This window comes from Taudactylus pleione, unplaced genomic scaffold (assembly GCF_031769625.1).
Source record: "Taudactylus pleione unplaced genomic scaffold, aTauple2 ptg000046l, whole genome shotgun sequence".
NCBI classification, from domain to species: Eukaryota; Metazoa; Chordata; class Amphibia; order Anura; family Myobatrachidae; genus Taudactylus; species Taudactylus pleione.
In genome coordinates this window covers 5,521,135-5,539,495 of record NW_028284448.1, presented here as the reverse complement: position 1 = coordinate 5,539,495, position 18,361 = coordinate 5,521,135, and the positions used below count along the sequence as shown (strand labels likewise).

At 48.1% G+C, this 18,361-nt stretch overlaps 1 protein-coding gene across 2 annotated transcripts in view; it reads right to left on the bottom strand.

Annotated features, from left to right (window-relative positions):
• CRYBG1 (crystallin beta-gamma domain containing 1) overlaps positions 1-18,361 on the bottom strand; it is a 396,888-nt gene that overhangs the window by 67,259 nt on the left and 311,268 nt on the right. For both annotated transcript variants that reach the window (XM_088460440.1, XM_088460441.1), the window contains one exon: positions 16,175-16,314. In XM_088460440.1, coding sequence (XP_088316566.1) covers positions 16,175-16,314 — 140 coding nt within the window. The remainder of the gene's footprint in view (positions 1-16,174; positions 16,315-18,361) is intronic.

Below are 18,361 nucleotides of genomic sequence, written 5' to 3'. Positions count from 1 at the left end.
CAGCATCCCTGGATCAGTACCGGCGTTCTGGCCCGGCGGTAATTAGCTTGTCCATGCTGCCTGCTCATATCATCGCAGCAAAAGCTGCTGGAAGAAACTTCAGAGGCTGTCCAACAGCCCCCCTCTGAAGAGGTGATCAGACTCCGAGTCGGGCACCTGCGAAACTGATTTGCCTTGGCTCAGGGGCGGGGTATAGGAGAGGGACCCCAGTGCATCCTGGGAGGCTGAAAACTTAACTCTGAGGTGCCCGATGTCTGCTGCCATCGCCTATACTCCAAGGTATCCTGTGGATACCCTATGAACCCTGAAGTAGAAATAGATTTTACTCATGTGAGATATAAAATCTTTTAAAATTAATTTTTTTCTGCTATAAATCTGTTATTCACATTTCGTTTTTATGATAGTTGGTCTTTAAGATGGAATTTAATATAATTGACCTCAAGATTGCCATGGACACAACACAATTTCACAATATGCCTGATATTTTTGGATAACGTACTACAATTTAATAAATGAATTCAAACAAGTAACAGTCAGTAATACCGTCATATATAACATCCAGTACATTGTACGCTATTACAGTGTAAAGAAAAAAGTTGCTACCAGTGTAACATTTCCTTAATTTACAAATATGTGCCACAGGTATTTTCTAAAAAGAGATGTCTGAAGTGTACAACACTGAAACTAGAATAACAACTTAAAAATAAATTGATGTATTAAAAACAAAATATTTAGTTGTACTGCATTTTGGGGTTGATTCTGAGTTGCATGCAGATGCAGCCGTGTCTTTTGCCACAGTCGTGTCTGTATCTTATGTTAATGCCGCAGCCAATTTCATTAATAATGAGACGCCCACTTGCAGCGATGCAGTTCTGTCTTGGTGAGTCTTTAGACACACAATTGGTGCACCATCGAAACTTGTGCCAGTTTCTCCGGCTGAACATGGCCTCCTGTGTGAGCGGCTGTGTGTCTATGGATGCAGCCGCTTACAGCGACGCGTCCGCATTTGCTTAGCCACCGACCTGTTACCTCTCTGGAACGCTCACTGAATTCCCCAGACCTTGCATCAGATTCTGTTCTGTGCGTCTCCGAGAGCTAACAATCAGGATGCATGCACTGTGTGCGGCATCGACACTGTGTACGATTCAAAATCAGGCAGTTTGTGCAATGCCCTAATTGTCCCTCTCATGCATAACACGGTGCACTCACATTGTTGGTACGTGGAACTGCCCCTGTAAACACACTGTTTGACAATTTATGGGTGTGCGAGCCCGGCTGGAAGTGCGCCTAGTGGAAAGCTTACCACCCCTTCATCTATTTGAAAACATCCATTCTTCTAACACCATATTGATGAAGTACCCCTCATTTATGAGAAGAGAGCCTTTACTACAGGTGTCACTATGATACATTTGAAAGCTTATTACTTTGGTAGATAAGGGACTTTCCTGTATGAAGTGGGCCCAGATAGTGAAGAAGGATTCATATTAAAAGTACAAGTTGAGGTCTGATTTTCGCAGTCTTCGGTTATAGAATGTAAGCTGTTGAGAGCAGGGCCCTCTACCCGCTTGTGCTTCTCATTACTTTATTTTCATGTACTTCTTACTCCCCACTAGGGCACCTAACACTTGGTTATTTATGCTCTGTTGCTTATTTGGGTGTTATGGTCACTAATGTAGCAATGTTATACCTGTCCTTGTCCTCCATTTATTTGTATTGTGCTATTAGTCACTTTTTTGGTTATTTACTTTGTAAGGTGCTGCAGAACACATGTGGCACCATATAAACGATAATAGTATGTGTAAATAAAGTAGTCCATTTTGAAGGCTAAAAGTCTCTGCAGCTGTCTAAAAACCAGGCACTTCCCATAAATGTTCTGCTACCACTACTTTTAACTAATTTAAATCATAATAAAAGCAAAATAATATGAGATATGGTAAGAACTTACCCTAGTTATCTCTATTTCTACGAAGTCCATAGGGTTCCACAGGATACCTTGGGGTATAGGTGTGACGTCAGTCGCTGGGCACCATAGAGTTAAGCTTTTCAGCCTCCCAGGATGCACTAGGGTCCCCCTCCTATACCCCGCCCCCGAACCAAGGCACCTCAGTTAGTTATCAAGCCATAGGCCGGAGGAGGAGAAGGAAGAGAGAGAAAAAAGATCTGGCCACATACAAGAATCACATTCTCACCAGAGGGAGACGGAAAACCGGTGACCAGAGCAAAGCCCATCTGCAGCACAGGTGCGACAGGGCGGGAGTCCTGTGGAACCCTATGGACTTCGTAGAAATAGAGATAACAAGGGTAAGTTCTTACAATATCTCATATTTTCTACTTCAGGGTCCATAGGGTATCCACAGGATACCTTGGGGATGTCCCAAAGCAGTATCCTTTAAGGGTGGGGACGCTCCTGTGCAGAAAGGAGAATCCGCCGCCCGAAGGAAGCATCCTGAGAGGCGAAGGTGTCAAACCTGTAATACTTCACGAAGGTATGGACAGAGGACCACGTAGCAGCCTTGCAGATCTGGACTGCAGAGGCACCACGTCGAGCTGCCCACGAAGGACCCACAGACCTAGTGGAATGAGCCTTCACAGAAGGAGGAACCGGCAGGCCTTCATGAAGATAAGCTTCAGAAATAGCCATACGGATCCAGGCCGCCAAAGTTTGCTTTGAAGCAGGCCAACCCTTTTTACGGAAGCCATAGAGGACAAACAAAGCGTCCGACTTCCTAAACGAAGAAGTGCGGTCAACATAAGTCCTTAAGGCCCGCACTACATCCAAAGAGGCCTCACCCACGGAAAGACCCGGTGAGTTAAAGGCCGGAACAACGATTTCCTCGTTAACATGAAACTGGGAAACAACTTTGGGAAGAAACTCGGGCCGAGTGCGTAGCACTGCCCTGTTCCCATGAAAAACCAAGAAAGGGGGTCTACAAGAAAGAGCCCCTAACTCAGAAACACGTCTGGCCGAAGCAATAGCCAGAAGGAAAACAGTCTTAGCTGTTAGCCATTTAAGATCCACTGAGCCCAGTGGTTCAAACGGCGGTCCTTGGAGAGCCCTCAGGACCACAGCCAAATCCCAAGGCGCCACAGGTGGAACAAAGGGCGGCTGAATGCGGAGAACACCTTGCATAAAGGTGCGCACATCCGGGATTGTAGCAATCCTACGGTGAAACCAGACAGATAGGGCCGAAACCTGTACCTTCAAAGAAGCAAGGCGAAGCCCATGATCTAGTCCCGCTTGCAGGAAGGCGAGAATCCGAGACAGACGAAACTCCCGCGGTGCATAACCTCTCGGTCGACACCACTGGAAGAACGTATGCCACACGCGATGGTATATCCTCGCAGAAGACTGTTTCCGAGCTCGCAACATGGTACGCACCACAGAGCTGGAAAACCCCCGGGACCTCAGAATGGCCGTCTCAACAGCCACGCCGTCAAAGACAGCCGAGTCAGGTCCGGGTGAAGACAAGGACCCTGAGACAGTAGGTCCGGTCGTAGCGGCAACCGCAGAGGAATGTCCACGGACAGACCCTGAAGGTCTGAGAACCAGTGCCGTCTGGGCCACGCAGGAGCTATCAACAGGAGCGTCCCTCCTTCCTGTTTGAATTTCCGGATTACCCGTGGAAGAAGGGAGACCGGAGGGAACAGGTATGTGAACCGGAACGTCCACCGGACGGACAGAGCATCCACCAGAGACGCCCCTTCGTCTCTTGTGCGAGACCCGTACACCGGCAACTTGTTGTTGTGCCGGGACGCCATGAGGTCGATCTCTGGAAGACCCCACCTGTCCACCAGCAGTTGAAAAACGTCCGGGTGCAGGGACCATTCCCCCGGATGAACGTCCTGGCGACTTAGAAAGTCCGCCTCCCAATTTAGCACTCCCGGGATGAAGACCGCTGATATGGCCGGAAGATTGCGCTCCGCCCAAACCAGGATCCGAGAGACCTCTACGAGAGCCGCCCGACTGCGAGTTCCTCCTTGCCTGTTTATGTAGGCCACGGTGGTAGCGTTGTCCAACTGGACCTGCACCGGGCGACCCTGGAGAAACCGCTGTGCCTGCTGGAGAGCATTGAAGACCGCACGGAGTTCCAAGATATTTATTGGAAGCTCCGCTTCTGTCGGCGTCCACCTGCCCTGGAACAAGTGTGGACCCGAAACTGCTCCCCAGCCCCGAAGACTGGCGTCCGTTGTCAACAGGACCCAATTTGGAACCCAGAACGGACGTCCCTTGTTGAGGTGGGTCGTCTGTAACCACCACGCAAGGGACAGGCGAACCTCCGGGGTGATCACAATCGTCTGGGACTTCAGAGACTGAGGCAGCCCGTTCCACTTGGACAGGATCAGGTGCTGCAGAGGTCTGGAGTGAAACTGGGCGTATTCCACCATGTCGAACACCGACACCATGGATCCCAGTAACCTCATCGCCGAGTGTAGGGACACCCGGCGGCTGTGCAGACAACTGCGCACCCTTGACTGTAAAGCAGAGATCTTGTCATCCGTCACGAAGATCCTTTGCTGTCCCGAGTCCAATAAGGCTCCAAGATGCAGAATCCTCCGAGACGGGATTAGAGTGGACTTCTGCCAGTTGATTAGCCAGCCGTGCCGTTGCAGCAGTGCAATGGTCAGGTCCAAGTGGCGTAACAGGAGCTCTGGAGATCCTGCCACCAATAACAGGTCGTCCAAGTACGGCAACATGCGGACTCCCTGCAGCCGCAGAGAAGCCGCCATGACCGCCATCACCTTGGTGAAAACACGTGGTGCTGTCGCCAGGCCAAAAGGTAACGCCCGAAACTGGAAGTGGTCGCTGCGGATTGCAAACCTGAGGAACTGTTGATGGCGCAAAAGAATAGGGACATGCAGGTAAGCGCCCTGTATGTCCAATGACACCATGTAGTCCCCAGGTTCCAGCGCCAGAATGATGGACCGTAGGGTCTCCATCCGAAACTTCAGAACCCGCTAAGACTTGTTGAGTGCTTTGAGGTTGAGAATCGGACGATATGACCCATTGGGTTTCTGTACCAAAAATAGATTTGAATAGAAACCCTGGCCCCTCTGGGAGAATGGAACAGGCACTATAACTCCAGCCTGGAGCATAGTGTGCAATACCTTCCGCAGCTCCGTAGCCTTGTTCCGGTCTGATGGTAGACCCGTGGTGAAGAATCGAGCCGGGGGTCTGTGCCGGAAGGAGAGGGCGTATCCGTGGGAAACCACCTCCAGAACCCAAGTGTCTGTCGTAGTGGCCGACCAACACTGGGCAAACTGCAGCAGGCGGCCTCCCACCCTGGGATCCCCCAAAGGGAGGCCCGGACCGTCAGGCCGCAGGCTTGTCATCTGGCTTGGGGGCCGGACGTCTGGTACTCCATGCCTGCTTCCGGGGCTTGGCCGATTTCTTAGGACCAGCCTAACTGTGGTTTGGGCCTGCCCTGGGCCCTAGATGACCGAAAGGACGATGGTCCAGAACCAGAAGGAGCAGCGGCCGACAGGAGACAAGCCGATTTGGCTGCCGCCAGCGTGGCCACAATCTTATCCAGATCTGAACCGAAGAGAACTTCTCCGGTAAACGGCAACGCCTCCAGACCCTTTTTGGAATCTGCGTCCGCCTTCCAGGATCGCAGCCACAAGGTGCGACGAGCAGCCACCGCTGCTGAAGAAATTCTAGACACCAGAGTACTAATGTCTAGGGCCGCCTCGATATAAGTGGCCGAATCACGGAGATTTCCAATCAACTCCGCCTGTTCGGCCGGACAGTCGGAATCAAAAGAAGCCTCTAATGAATCCGCCCAGCGCTCCATCGCTCTGGCAACCCAGCAAATGGCCATAGCCGGTCGTGCTGCCCCCCCGCAAGGGAATAAGCGGACTTCAGGCAGATCTCCATCTTGCGGTCTGTAGCATCCTTAAGGGAGGACATAGATGGCATTGGCAATGTGGCACTACGGACAAGACTGGTCACGTGAGAATCCACCTGTGGAGGGGATTCCCACTTTGCAAAATAATTATCCGCGAACGGATAAGCCACCGCCAGGCGTCTCTGCGGCTGGTATCTTTTGCCAGGCTGTTTCCACGCCTCCTCTAAATGGTCTACCAACTGACCCGAAAGAGGAAAGACTGTGGCATCGCCCTTCACATCTTTGAAAAAGGCATACTTAGATTTAGCCGCTGGGGGAACTTCGTCCTCAATCACCAAGGCTGTGCGGACCGCCCGAATAAGTCCAGGAATATATACTTTGGACTTAGCATCAGCGTCCTTAGTATGGAGAGGTTCCTGATCGTAAGGATCCAGAATCTCCCCATCATCAGACGTCCCCTCGTCATCCTCATAAGGAGCCGACAGAGACGCCACCGGCCGTTTATGCGGCCGCATCACAGACTCCCCTTGCAACACATCCGACAAGTGCTGTACAGAACTCGTCAGGGAGTTAACCCACGCTGGCTCCTGAGAAACCGGGAGCGGGGAAATAGGGAGACTGTGGGGTACCACCAATTGTCGTGGGAAACCCTGCATGGGTGACGACACCACTGACTGCTGGGATAAACCCATCGGTGTAAACGCGGGCTGCGGAGCTAACTGGCCCACTAAGGCTTTAAGCGCCTGAGCGAAACAAGCCCAGGGCGGCTCCTGTACCGGTGCTGTAACCGTAAGAGGCCGCGCCATGGACAAACACTGCCGGCAAAGGCCCTCCGCGCTACCCTCCCCCTCCGCTAACGGTACTTTACACGTAGTACACTGTAGCCGGAGGGGAAAATCACTTTCGGACATGATGGCACCACGTATGTGACCTCTCTCACCAATTATAACTTAAATAGGCAAGAGACCACCCTGCAGCACCGCACCGCAAGGGCTTAGCAGAAAGAACAGGGACAGTAATAAAGCTGACAGTTTAGAGAAAAGTTACAGGCAGCAGCGCTAGCACAGTCACATACAATGCAAAGAAAATCAATTCCTGCACTAACAGCGCTGATCACTCAACTACGCAGACACAGGGCCTGGTAGGACACAGCGCTGCATACACAGACCTAACCACAGCGGAGGAGAGGTATGCGGGGGGACCCAGACCACGATGCTTCCGTCCAGCGCTTCCAGCAGCGTTCACCATGCGTTCTGGAGAAGATGGCCGCCGAGGAGCAGAGAGGAGGCTGGCCTGGGGGAGGAGCGCTGCAACAGGACCAGTCGGCAGTGTGCAGAGAGGGCTGTGAGCAGCGGGGGAGGCGCCGGCTGTGAGACAGGGAAGGCGCGCTCCCCTGGCATGCATTTAACCCCTGGGACGCCGCAGCGCTACCGCTCTGCTGCGGTCCGCTGTCCCAGGGGGTAGTGGAAAGCGCAGGCTGGTCGCCTGGCTCCACGCTGCAACCAGTCCCCAGGGAGCCCCCTGCCTGGGGACTTAGGACCATGTGACCAGCGGGAACCCACCGCGGGACCCCGCTGCTTACCTTTGTCCCCCTTGGATCCGGCCATGGTCCGGAACATCTGGGGTCACCGCTAGCTGTGACCCCAGATGCTCACCAGCATCCCCGGATCGGTACCGGCGTTCTGGTACCGGCGGGGGTGTAGGGAAGACAGCATGGACGTCAGGACTGACTGTCCATGCTGTACATCCAGATGTGCAGCCACAGCTGCACTGAAGAAAGCTTATGGGGCTCTTCTAGCCCCCACTCCGACAGGTGCACCAGACTCCGGCCGGGCACCAAACTAAACTGAGGTGCCTTGGCTCGGGGGCGGGGTATAGGAGGGGGACCCTAGTGCATCCTGGGAGGCTGAAAAGCTTAACTCTATGGTGCCCAGCGACTGACGTCACACCTATACCCCAAGGTATCCTGTGGATACCCTATGGACCCTGAAGTAGAAATACAGATAAATTAGGATGTCTTTAAATAGTACCTATAGCCTAGAAGACTGAATATTTCTGGAAAAGTAAAATGAAAATACAATGAATAGTTTGATTTTCCTATAATCCATCTTCCCTTTCTGCAGCTGGTCTCCTGCTGGATGGGCAACTAAACACTTGCAGTGTTTATTTTTAATACAAGCGTTAGCGGATCTGTTTATTTTCAGGTCCTAGTGGTTTCATGTCAGTCTCACTACAGCCTAGCACAGACAATGGAAAACAGCAGCTAACATAGTGGATTGTTACTGGAAGTGATCCCCATACATACATACACATTCTGAACCAGTACATGGAACATCATCAATCATGCATAACAAATTATAGTTAATGGTACATTGAATTTCTAAAAAAAAAAAAAAAAGACAGAAAAAGCAAATAGATAAAAATAAAAAAGGATTATTAAACACAATTTATCCTCTGGCTTGAGACCTTGATTGTCTATTTGCGGAAAAGGAGTGTTGGATCATTAAGAAGCCATGCCTTTAGTCCACAACTATGTACAATTCCACCAGGATACAGCAATTGTAGATAAAATAATATAGTACTCTGAGAAAAGCCATCTCCACACACAAATACACCTGTTGGGCAGGTACTAATTGAACAGGTGCTCAGTAGGCCCTGAAAATATCTATGACAAATAGAGGAAAGAAGCTCAAGGTATTGATGTTTTTATATTATAACAAAAAAAATAAAGCAAAATAAATAGCTTTTTGTCTTAACGAAATATAACAAGTTATTAAAAAAACACAAACAAATCCAATTTTTTTTGTATATATTTAATACCTTATTTATGACACACCACCATCAAATGCCTTGTCTTACAGCTGCAGCAATACGTTAGCGAATTTACAGAGGATCCAGTAAAATCATGAAAAAGATGTGGACATTGGCGTAGTCCAATAAAATCATGCCCATACTATTTAAACTATCATATCTCCGATTAAACAAAAACAGGATTTTTGGGTACTTACCATTGAATCCTTTTCTCTGAGTCAGGCTGGGGGACACTGGACCATGGGTTGTAGGTGGGAAGGCGTAGATTTGGCACTAACACTGAAATCTATAACTACTCCCCTCTGCAACCCCTGACTTCAGTACTACTTCAAAAGTGCCTGGTAAGGAGAAGCAATACTCAGTGACACTGTCACTCTGAAAAATAAAAATTAAATTGACCGTCAATATGACCCAAAATCATAACCAATGGGAGGGAACGCTCAGATTGCCCGACCAGAGAACTGTACACCCAAAATGGCCGTCCCCGGTGGCAAAAACATTAAACCTGTAGAACCGCACAAATGTGTGGACAGAGGACCAGGTAGCTGTGCGACAAACCTGTTCAGCTGAGGCCCCGTGACGCGCCGCCCAGGAGGCCGCCTCGGCCCTAGTGGAATGAGCCAACACCCTAGCTGGTGCCGGGCGCCCCGCCTCTGAGTAAACCTGTGAAATCACTGAGCAGAGCCATTTTGCAATGGTCTGCTTTGTGCCTGGCCAGCCCCGTTTGTGGGCGTCGTAGAAAACCAATAGAGAGTCAGTCTTACGTAAGATCGAAGTTCTATCTAAATAAATGCGTAGGGCCCGAACATCCAACAGTGATAGATCATCCTGGTCCCCTGAGGACTCTGAAGATGACAAAATAGGAAAAACGATCTCCTGATTAAAGTAGAAAGATGAAACCACTTTAGGTTGAAAAGAAGGAACCGTCCTGAGCACAGCCCTATAGTCATGGAAAACAAGAAAAGGTGGTTTGCAAGACAAGGCCCCCAACTCATAGATCCGCCGAGCCGAGGCAATGGCCATAAGAAAAAACACTTTCCACGTTATGAACCGAAGCTCCACGGATTCCAAAGGTTCAAACGGAGCCAGCTTAAGAGCCGACAGAAGCAGAGGCAAATCTCATGGCGCTACTGGTGGCTGTATTCGCAAGACCCCCTGTAAAAAAGTCCACACCTCTGGGAGGAGAGCCAGACGCTGCTGAAAGTAAATGGAGACGAAATCTGAACCTTCAAAGTTTGAAGCCGTAAGCCGGCCTCCAGACCGCCCTGCAGAAATGCTAAAAACCTTGGCAGGCGGAACTGGGCACTGCTCACACCACACAATATAGGTTTTCCAAACCCTGTGGTAGTTCTGCGCGGAAACCTGCTTCCGCGCCCGGAGCATGGCCCTGATGACTGAAGGGGAAAAACCCCTGGCCTTCAAGAGCCCGGTCTCAACAGCCAGGCCATTAAAGCCAACTGAGGTAGGCCCTCGTGACAGAATGGCCCCTGTAGCAGAAGATCTGGACGCAGAGGCAGACTCCAACCCGGCCCTGCGGCTAGCCTGAGAACCGTGGCGAACCACGACCGGCGCGGCCAGTTTGGAGCCACTAGGATAACTGAAACATGCTGCTCCTTTACTCGACAGAGTACTCTTGGTAACATGGGAATTGGGGGAAAAAATGTAGGCCAGACGGAAGTTCCAGGGAACAGTCATGGCATCCGCTGCAAATGCCAAAGGATCTCTGGACCTTGACCAAAATCGAGGGACCTTGCAATCGTGGTGAGACGCCATCAGGTCCACCTCCGGCAGCCCCCATCTCTCGACCAGCTGCTGGAAAACCTCTGTGTGGAGAGACCACTCCCCTGGCAGGAACGTAGTCCCGCAGAGGTAGTCTGCCTCCCAATTATCCATCCCTGGTATGAAGACTGCTGAAATTGCCGGGAGGAACGTCTCCGCCCAAGAGAGAATGAGAATTGTCTCTGCCATGGCAAGTGCGCTTTTGGCTCCACCCTGTTGGTTTACATATGCCACTGCCGTGGCGTTGCCTGATTGGATCCTCACTGGTCGGCCCGCCAGGAGGGTCCGGAGCTCCAGAATATTTATTGGGAAACCTATCTCTGATGACGACAAGGTCCCCTGGATACAGAGGTTCTCCGTCACCGCTCCCGAACCTCTGAGACTTGCGTCTGTGGTGACAATAATCCAGTTGGGAGTCACCAGGGACCGACCCGGGAGTAGGTGATCGGTAATCTACTCCCGAAGCTACCCACCTGTCTCAGAAAACAAGGAGACGGCCCCCTACCTTCCCTGAGACCGGATGGGCTGAAATCCTGTCAGGTACTCGGCTTCTCAGATGCCCTTGCACCCGGGCGCCTGAATGTGGGATCAGGACCCAGGTAACCACCCCTTGCAACATCAGCCGGTGAGGGCAAAACAGACGCTGGCGCTGCTTGGGCTAATTCCTCTCTATGGCGGAGCAACGTCACCAGGTCAGAGAGTGAACGGCTCATAGCTTGAGCCCATGCTGGCTCCTCTGTAAGCGGAGTGGCTCCCCCAGCTGGCTGCGCACACGTGGGCCCCAGCTGACAGTCCATACACAATGCCCCTGCATCCAGTTGTCCACAGGGCAATTTAGCCTGACACTGGGCACATGTAAAAAATTTAGCCTTTGTGGGGTTCTGGCCCTTTGTGAACTTTTTGTCCATCATTAGAGAACCCTCCTTCCTGCGTTGCCCTGCCGCAGCTTCAGCCCGGAAAAGAAAACAAAATACAAAAAATATAACAAGTGACAATGAATATGCAAACACTCCAAGCAGGCACAAGAACAGATTACAGTAATACTGAAAACTATTTAGCTGTACGCCGCAGAGGAAAAGGAGCTTGCTCTGTCCTCCCTCCATGCTGTTCAGGCTTGTGTCCTTTAAAAGCTGTGATCAGACTTCCTGGGAGCTTGCATTTTGCCACTGGAGAGCAGGGGGGAACCAGCAGGCTCCTCCCCCGGTCATGCTGAAGCGAGCCTCACTGCTCCTTCCTTCAAGTGTTACTCCCCTCAGTGGGGAAAGCACTTGGACTGACCCGCATTTACCTATAGCACCTGGTACTCCCAGGTGGTCTCCCATCCAAGTACTAACCAGGCCCAACACTGCCTAGCTTCCAAGAACAGCATGTCCAGTGTGGTGTTGCAGTAGGTCTCACCTGCGGTCGGTCTGTAGTTGGCGCTCTCCCCACAGGAGCCGCCGACAAGAAACCCGGCAAGATGTCGCCCGCCATCCAGGACCACGCTGACTGCCTGCACCTCTACCAGGTAACAGCAGAGCGCTATCCCTGGGCTCAGACGGTCTCTTCAGAGAACGGAGTGTGTGGAATGGGGCAAGCGTTCAGCGCCATCCCTCCCTTAGATGCGGCTCTCACCGCCGCTTTACACTCCAGCTGTGTGCTGCTATAAGCAGTGCACAGTACCTATAGTCAAAAATAAACATAACATTACAAATAAAGGAAAATCCCTAAACTAAACCAGCCCTGAAAAAACGTGCCTCTCTCCACAGGCACTAAACTTACACTGAAGTCAGGGGTTGCAGAGGGGAGGAGTTATAGATTTCAGTGTTAGTGCCAAATCCACGCCTTCCCACCTACAACCCATGGTCCAGTGTCCCCCAGCCCAGACGAAAGAGAAAAACTGTTCGGAGTGCTTGCCTTCCAATAATAAGAAGTACTCCAAATAAGCAAACTTAGTTGTACATTTTAACTTCAACATTTAATAGAATTATTAAGACCCAAAGAGGTACAAAATAATCAGCATACGTATGTCAGGATTTGGTTTATATACCAAGTCACTAATATAAGGGAGTAAAGAATTGGACAATGTCTAAATTGCCAATGCACAGAAGAGTCGGCATTATATTTATATTATAAATATATTATATATTTTTTTACAATTTCCCCTTGCTCTCAAGAAAAAAAGTCAAGAATGCAGGAAAACTGCTGTACAGGACACAAATGGGGCTGATCATGCAGTGATTCCCAAACTGTGCACCCTGGCGTGCCTTGGGACACTTGCAGGGGTGCCTCAGGTTGGTGGCCCAGCACCAAATCAAATTATTTATGGTCAATGTAATGTAAATATGCGAGCAAACAGAAGTGTAAACTAGTCTACCACCACATAACTGAACCGAAGGATGACAGGTAAGCACAATTTACTTCACTACTGTTTTACTAGATTTGTTTCTGAATTTCTCAATAACAATCTTAAACTTAGGGGTGCCGTGAATCACAAAAGTTTGGGAACCACTGGGCTAATGTAATGCGGAATGAAATCTATGCCTACAGTGGCGTCACAAGGGGGGTGCAGGCCGCCCCCCGGGTGTCACCCGCTGAGGGGTGACACCAAGGTGCAGAGTCCCCCTCAATGACAGGAGCCAGGTGCTGCACTGTAGTATTAAGTGCAGCAATCGACTCCTGACACTGAGGTAGCCGGCACTGCACACAGGGCAGTCCACACCTCCTGCACCCTACTGGTCGTCCCAGTAAAAAGCACTGGAGTCGGGACTACGGGGCTCGGTCAACGATGCCACATCCCATGTCCGCGATGCCACGCCCCCTTTTCAGCTGCGGCGCAAGCACAGCATCCCTCGCCGCACCAGGTGACCCCGCAGGGAGGGATGCCACTGTATGTCTACAACACAGATGTTATATTGTGTCACAAAAATATGCATTTTGCACAATTTGAAGAACCTCATGTGTCTGCGACTCTTACATAAAATATGTCTGCATACAAATTACACACATTTACTGCACATGCACAGTACCAGTTGACAATGTGCACATATATCCTAATCAATATAATCCCAAATATATGAAAGTGGACAGAGCCAATACAGCAAAACCTGGTGTATTGTTTCCATTGTTGCAGGCGTAGGATTAGGACATTTTCTTAAATTAACACTTAAACAATTAAGTGAGCAAAGAAATCAAGATTTGGGGGTCTACGTATTAGTGATCGCGGTACTGCCGTGATTATTAATGGTCCAACTCGCCAGGGATATTTTTATTTTGAATAAAAATATCCCGGCTATGTACTACCGGGAACTTGCAGGGACAGCAGTTGTGGTAACCAATGTCCCCGCGAGTTATATCCCCGGCATTTAGGAGAGATCTTTCACAGAAGTGAAAGACTTCCCCAGGGGAAGCACACACTGTGCATGCCGAGCGACAGTGGAGAAGATCACGCTCTAAGACTGATTTTCTCCATTTCAAATTTATACTCTCATCATACAGTGCTGCCCTTTCCCTCTCTAAATAATCATATTTCAAGAACCTCATCTCCTCTCAGTCCTCAAATCCCCAACGTCTCTTCACCACCTTCAACTCCCTCCTCCGCCCACCCCCCTCCTCGCTCTCTGCCCTTGACTTTGCTACCTACTTTACATCTAAAATTGACTCCATACGTCAGGACATCATATCCCACCAGTCCCACCTTTCTCTCCTCCCACTCCCTCCTTGACCCTTTTCAGTCTGGCTTCCGTTCTCTCCACTCCACTGAAACTGCCCTCACTAAATTCAGCAATGATCTCCTTGCTGCTAAATCCAAGGGCCACTACTCTATGCTCAATCTCCTTGACCTTTCTGCTGCTTTTCGACACTGTGGACCACCCTCTCCTTCTGCAAATCCTTCACTCCCTTGGTCTACGTGACACTGCCCTCTCCTGTCTATCCTCCTACCTCTCTGACCGATCCTTCTCTTTCTCCTCTCAAGGCTCCTCTTCTCCCCCACAGCCTCTTGCAGTAGGTGTTCCCCAAGGTTCTGTTCTTGGACCTCTCCTTTTCTCACTCTATACATCCTCACTAGGTGAACTAATCAGCTCTTTTGACCTCCAATATCATCTCTATGCTGATGATACTCAGATCTACCTTTCCTCCCCTGACCTCTCTCCTTCTCTCCTCACTCGTGTCTCCAACTGTCTCTCGGCCATCTCTTCCTGAATGTCCCAGCGATTTCTTAAATTTAATATGTCTAAGACTGAGCTAATCATCTTCCCTCCCCCCTACATAACCACACTTCCCACAATTTCCTTATCAATGGATAGCACAACTATCTCCTCTAGCCCCAAAGTGCGCGGTCTTGGAGTTATCCTGGACTCCTCCCTCTCCCTCAAACCGCATATCCAGAATCTCTCACAGTCCTGACGTTTTCCTCTTAAAAATATTTCCAAGATTAGACCCTTTCTCACCCAGGATGCCTCTCCAGTCTGTCCTCAATGCTGCTGCTCGGCTCATCTTCCTCTCAAAACGCTCTGCATCTGCCTCCCCTCTCCTACAAGCTCTCCACTGGCTCCCCTTCCCTTGTAGAACCCAATTTAAGGTTCTCACACTCACTTACAAAGCCCTCAGCCATTCCTCTCCCATTTACATCTCTGATCTCATCTCCCTTCACTCCTCCCACTCCCGCCTCCAAGATTTTGCCCGCGCTGCTTCCCACCTTTGGAACTCTCTCCCGCTTCCCATCAGACTCTCCACCTCTCTTCAATCCTTCAAACGGGCTCTCAAGACCCACTATTTCATCAAAGCCTTTCAGCTCTCATCTTAACTTGCTGCTACATACTCCTCTCTCCCTGCCTACCCCATCTGTTTCACCCCTGTCTGTCTGTCCCTCCCCCTTAGAATGTAAGCTCCTATGAGCAGGGCCCTCTTCCCTCTTGTGCTTCTCCTTACTCTACCTTCATCTACTTCTTACTCTCTACCAGGGCACCTAACACTTGGTTGCTTTGCATTGTTGCTTATCTGAGTGTTATGGTCGCGAATGCAGCAATGTATATTATCCATGCCCTGTAATGTATTGTATTGTAAGTCACTGTAAATCAATCTATTTATGTACTTGTAAGGCGCTGCGGAACACTTGTGGCGCCATATAAATAAACGATAATAATAATAATATATAGGATCGATACATAAAATTATGTAGAAACTGCAGTTTCTGCATAATTTTATGTAAAAAACGGCTTGACACATAGGCCCCTAATCTTACATATATTGCTCTCACTTTATTATCAGCATTCTATTATTTGCTACGTGGTGATTTTATCTTATGTATGCCATGATAAAGAAAAATCACTTCTCTAGTGATGAAAGAGTGACAATTTTTAGATTCCCCTGAAGGACAGACACTCTAGGAGGGAAAGCACTGGCAAATTATACACAGCTGTGAGAAACTAAAGGGAAAGTGAATAGATCTAACATTACATACATAAGATGCGAGGACGGAAAGTCTGTGGCTAAAGTGCCAAATCCTTTCATGAAATTCTCAACTAGAAACCTGCCAACACAGCCTTTTTTGGTAAATGACTAACAGGTTTCAGGTGGCTGCCGCATGTGCAGCTTTAATATCAATTCCTTATGTTAAAATCCTAAAACCTGCACAATGGTTTTGAGAAAGTGTTAGCATAATAATTTCATATAAATAGATGCAGGTTTCTTTTTTTTTTTTAAATTGTAATCTACAACCTCGAACAATTTAAGTAAATATAAATGTAAATACTTACACTCCACAATGCACCTTCATGGAGCAAGTTCTCTGTAGTTTTCCATACACCTGCAATTCTTCTGTATCATCAAAATATGAGGTCATAATCCCTAAACCTTCTGGATCTGTGAACAGGTCGATTTGACAAATGCGGTAATCCTAATAAAATAAAATTACCAAATTAGTACTTTCAATGTTAATGTAGAACTTAAAATTACATTGTACATAAATTCCAAAGATACATAAAATAGTTCCTGTTTCAGTCACGAGCTATAAATATATTGAGGAATGCCTGATATGCACCCTGTACCTGCATATTTGTACAGATTTTTGTGTACTGTACATAGTTTAATTCTACAGAAAAGGTGTGGTGACCAGATTCGTCCCAGGGTTTTTCTACAATGATTGTGTAATAATAAATATGACAACTGCATAAAAAGTCACAACATTAAATACATATCTATATCAAGAGGGGCAATGTTATAACTGTAAAATAGTCCATTTCCACAATTTAGGGGGCATGTTTACCTCCAGTTTATAGTAAATTAACAGACTCCTTCCACTGGAACCTTGCCACTACCAAGATTCAGCATACACCCATTTTCCTCCATGCGGCTTCTCCAGCCCATCCATGGTATAGAACAGTGCTTCTCAAATCCAGTCCTCAGGACACGCTAAAGCTGTCCACACACTAGATCAACTTACATCCAACCATCCAACTAATTGATTGGTTGGAATGAAAATCTGGTAAGGTATGCAAGCAAATGACAATCAGCAATTTGCTCCCAAATGCCGGAAAATGGACAAAAACTGTTGTTTGAACAAATTGTTTAGATCAAACATTTAACAAACTTGTCTGAACAACCATTTTCATCTTTTTTCTGGCATTTAGGAGCAAATTGCTGATCATCAGTTACTCCCATCCGTTACCAGATTTTCATTCCAACTAATAAACTAGTTGGATGAAAGTTGGTCTAGTTCGTGGCCAGCTTAAAGCTGGCCACACATCTAAAGATTATCTGTCCAACCAGCCAACTAGTTGTTTGGTTGGAATGAAAATCTGGTAAGGAATACAATCAGCAATTTGCTCCCAAACGCTGGAAAATGGACCAAAACTGTTGTTTGAACAAATAGTTTAGATCAAACATTTAACAAACTTGTCTGAACGACCATTTTCATCTGTTTTCTGGCATTTAGGAGCAAATTGCTGATCATCATTTACTCCCATACATTACCAGATTTTCATTCCAACCAATCAACAAGTTGGCTGGTTGGATGTAAGCTGGTCTAGTGTGTGGCCAGCTTAAGAGTGTATGTTTTCCAGGTTTCCTCACAGAATCACAACTGAAATTAGAACCACCTGCAGATCTTTTAAAATGTGTCCGTCAGTAACGAATACACCTGTTCTCCAACAAGGTCATACGGAAAATAAGCACTGCTAGTGTGTCTGGAGGGCTGGATTTGAGAAGCACTAGTATAGAAACAAAATAAAATAGGACAGTGATATCGATTGTATGAAATGCTGAGGCCATCCAATTAGGTATCAGCTTTCATTTCTCAGTATCCTAAACCATAGGCAAAAGGTAGTGGTTTGTTTGACATATACTGTAACAAAGAGGAATGCTTCCTATAAAAGGGTTCAACATAACTAACACAGGAAAGATGCTATACAATAGTAATAATACTATACTGGACCAGTATGATGTGTCACCTCAGTCATCCACTCCCCACCCCCCTCGCCTTGTTGCCAGCAGGCGGTCTCCTTTTCTAATTTTACCCCATTTCTCTCGATGCGGGAGCCGTAAAAGTGCGCCCCAGGCTTCCACATTACATATATTATCTTCTAGGTTTAAATAGTATATGTGTGTACACATTTATTCCTAACTGGTGGGGAATTATTTTATTAATATTATACTGCTAATGAATAAATGTTTCATATTGTATCACATTTCAAGTGTCTTGATTGTTCTTTCTGCCATGTCAAGACCTATTTACTGTAGGAGCGCAGTATTCTGAAATACTGTAATTGCTTGAGTGAACTGTTCGTTTGCATTGTCACTATGATCATTCTGTCCTCTGGACTCCAACTGAAAGTTTTTTTCTTTTTAAATAAAATGACCTCATATTAAAGGCATGCTGTCAAATTGACATTCCCGCTACACACAGAGTTATGATGGGATGCCGGCACTTGGGATCCAGCCAGTCA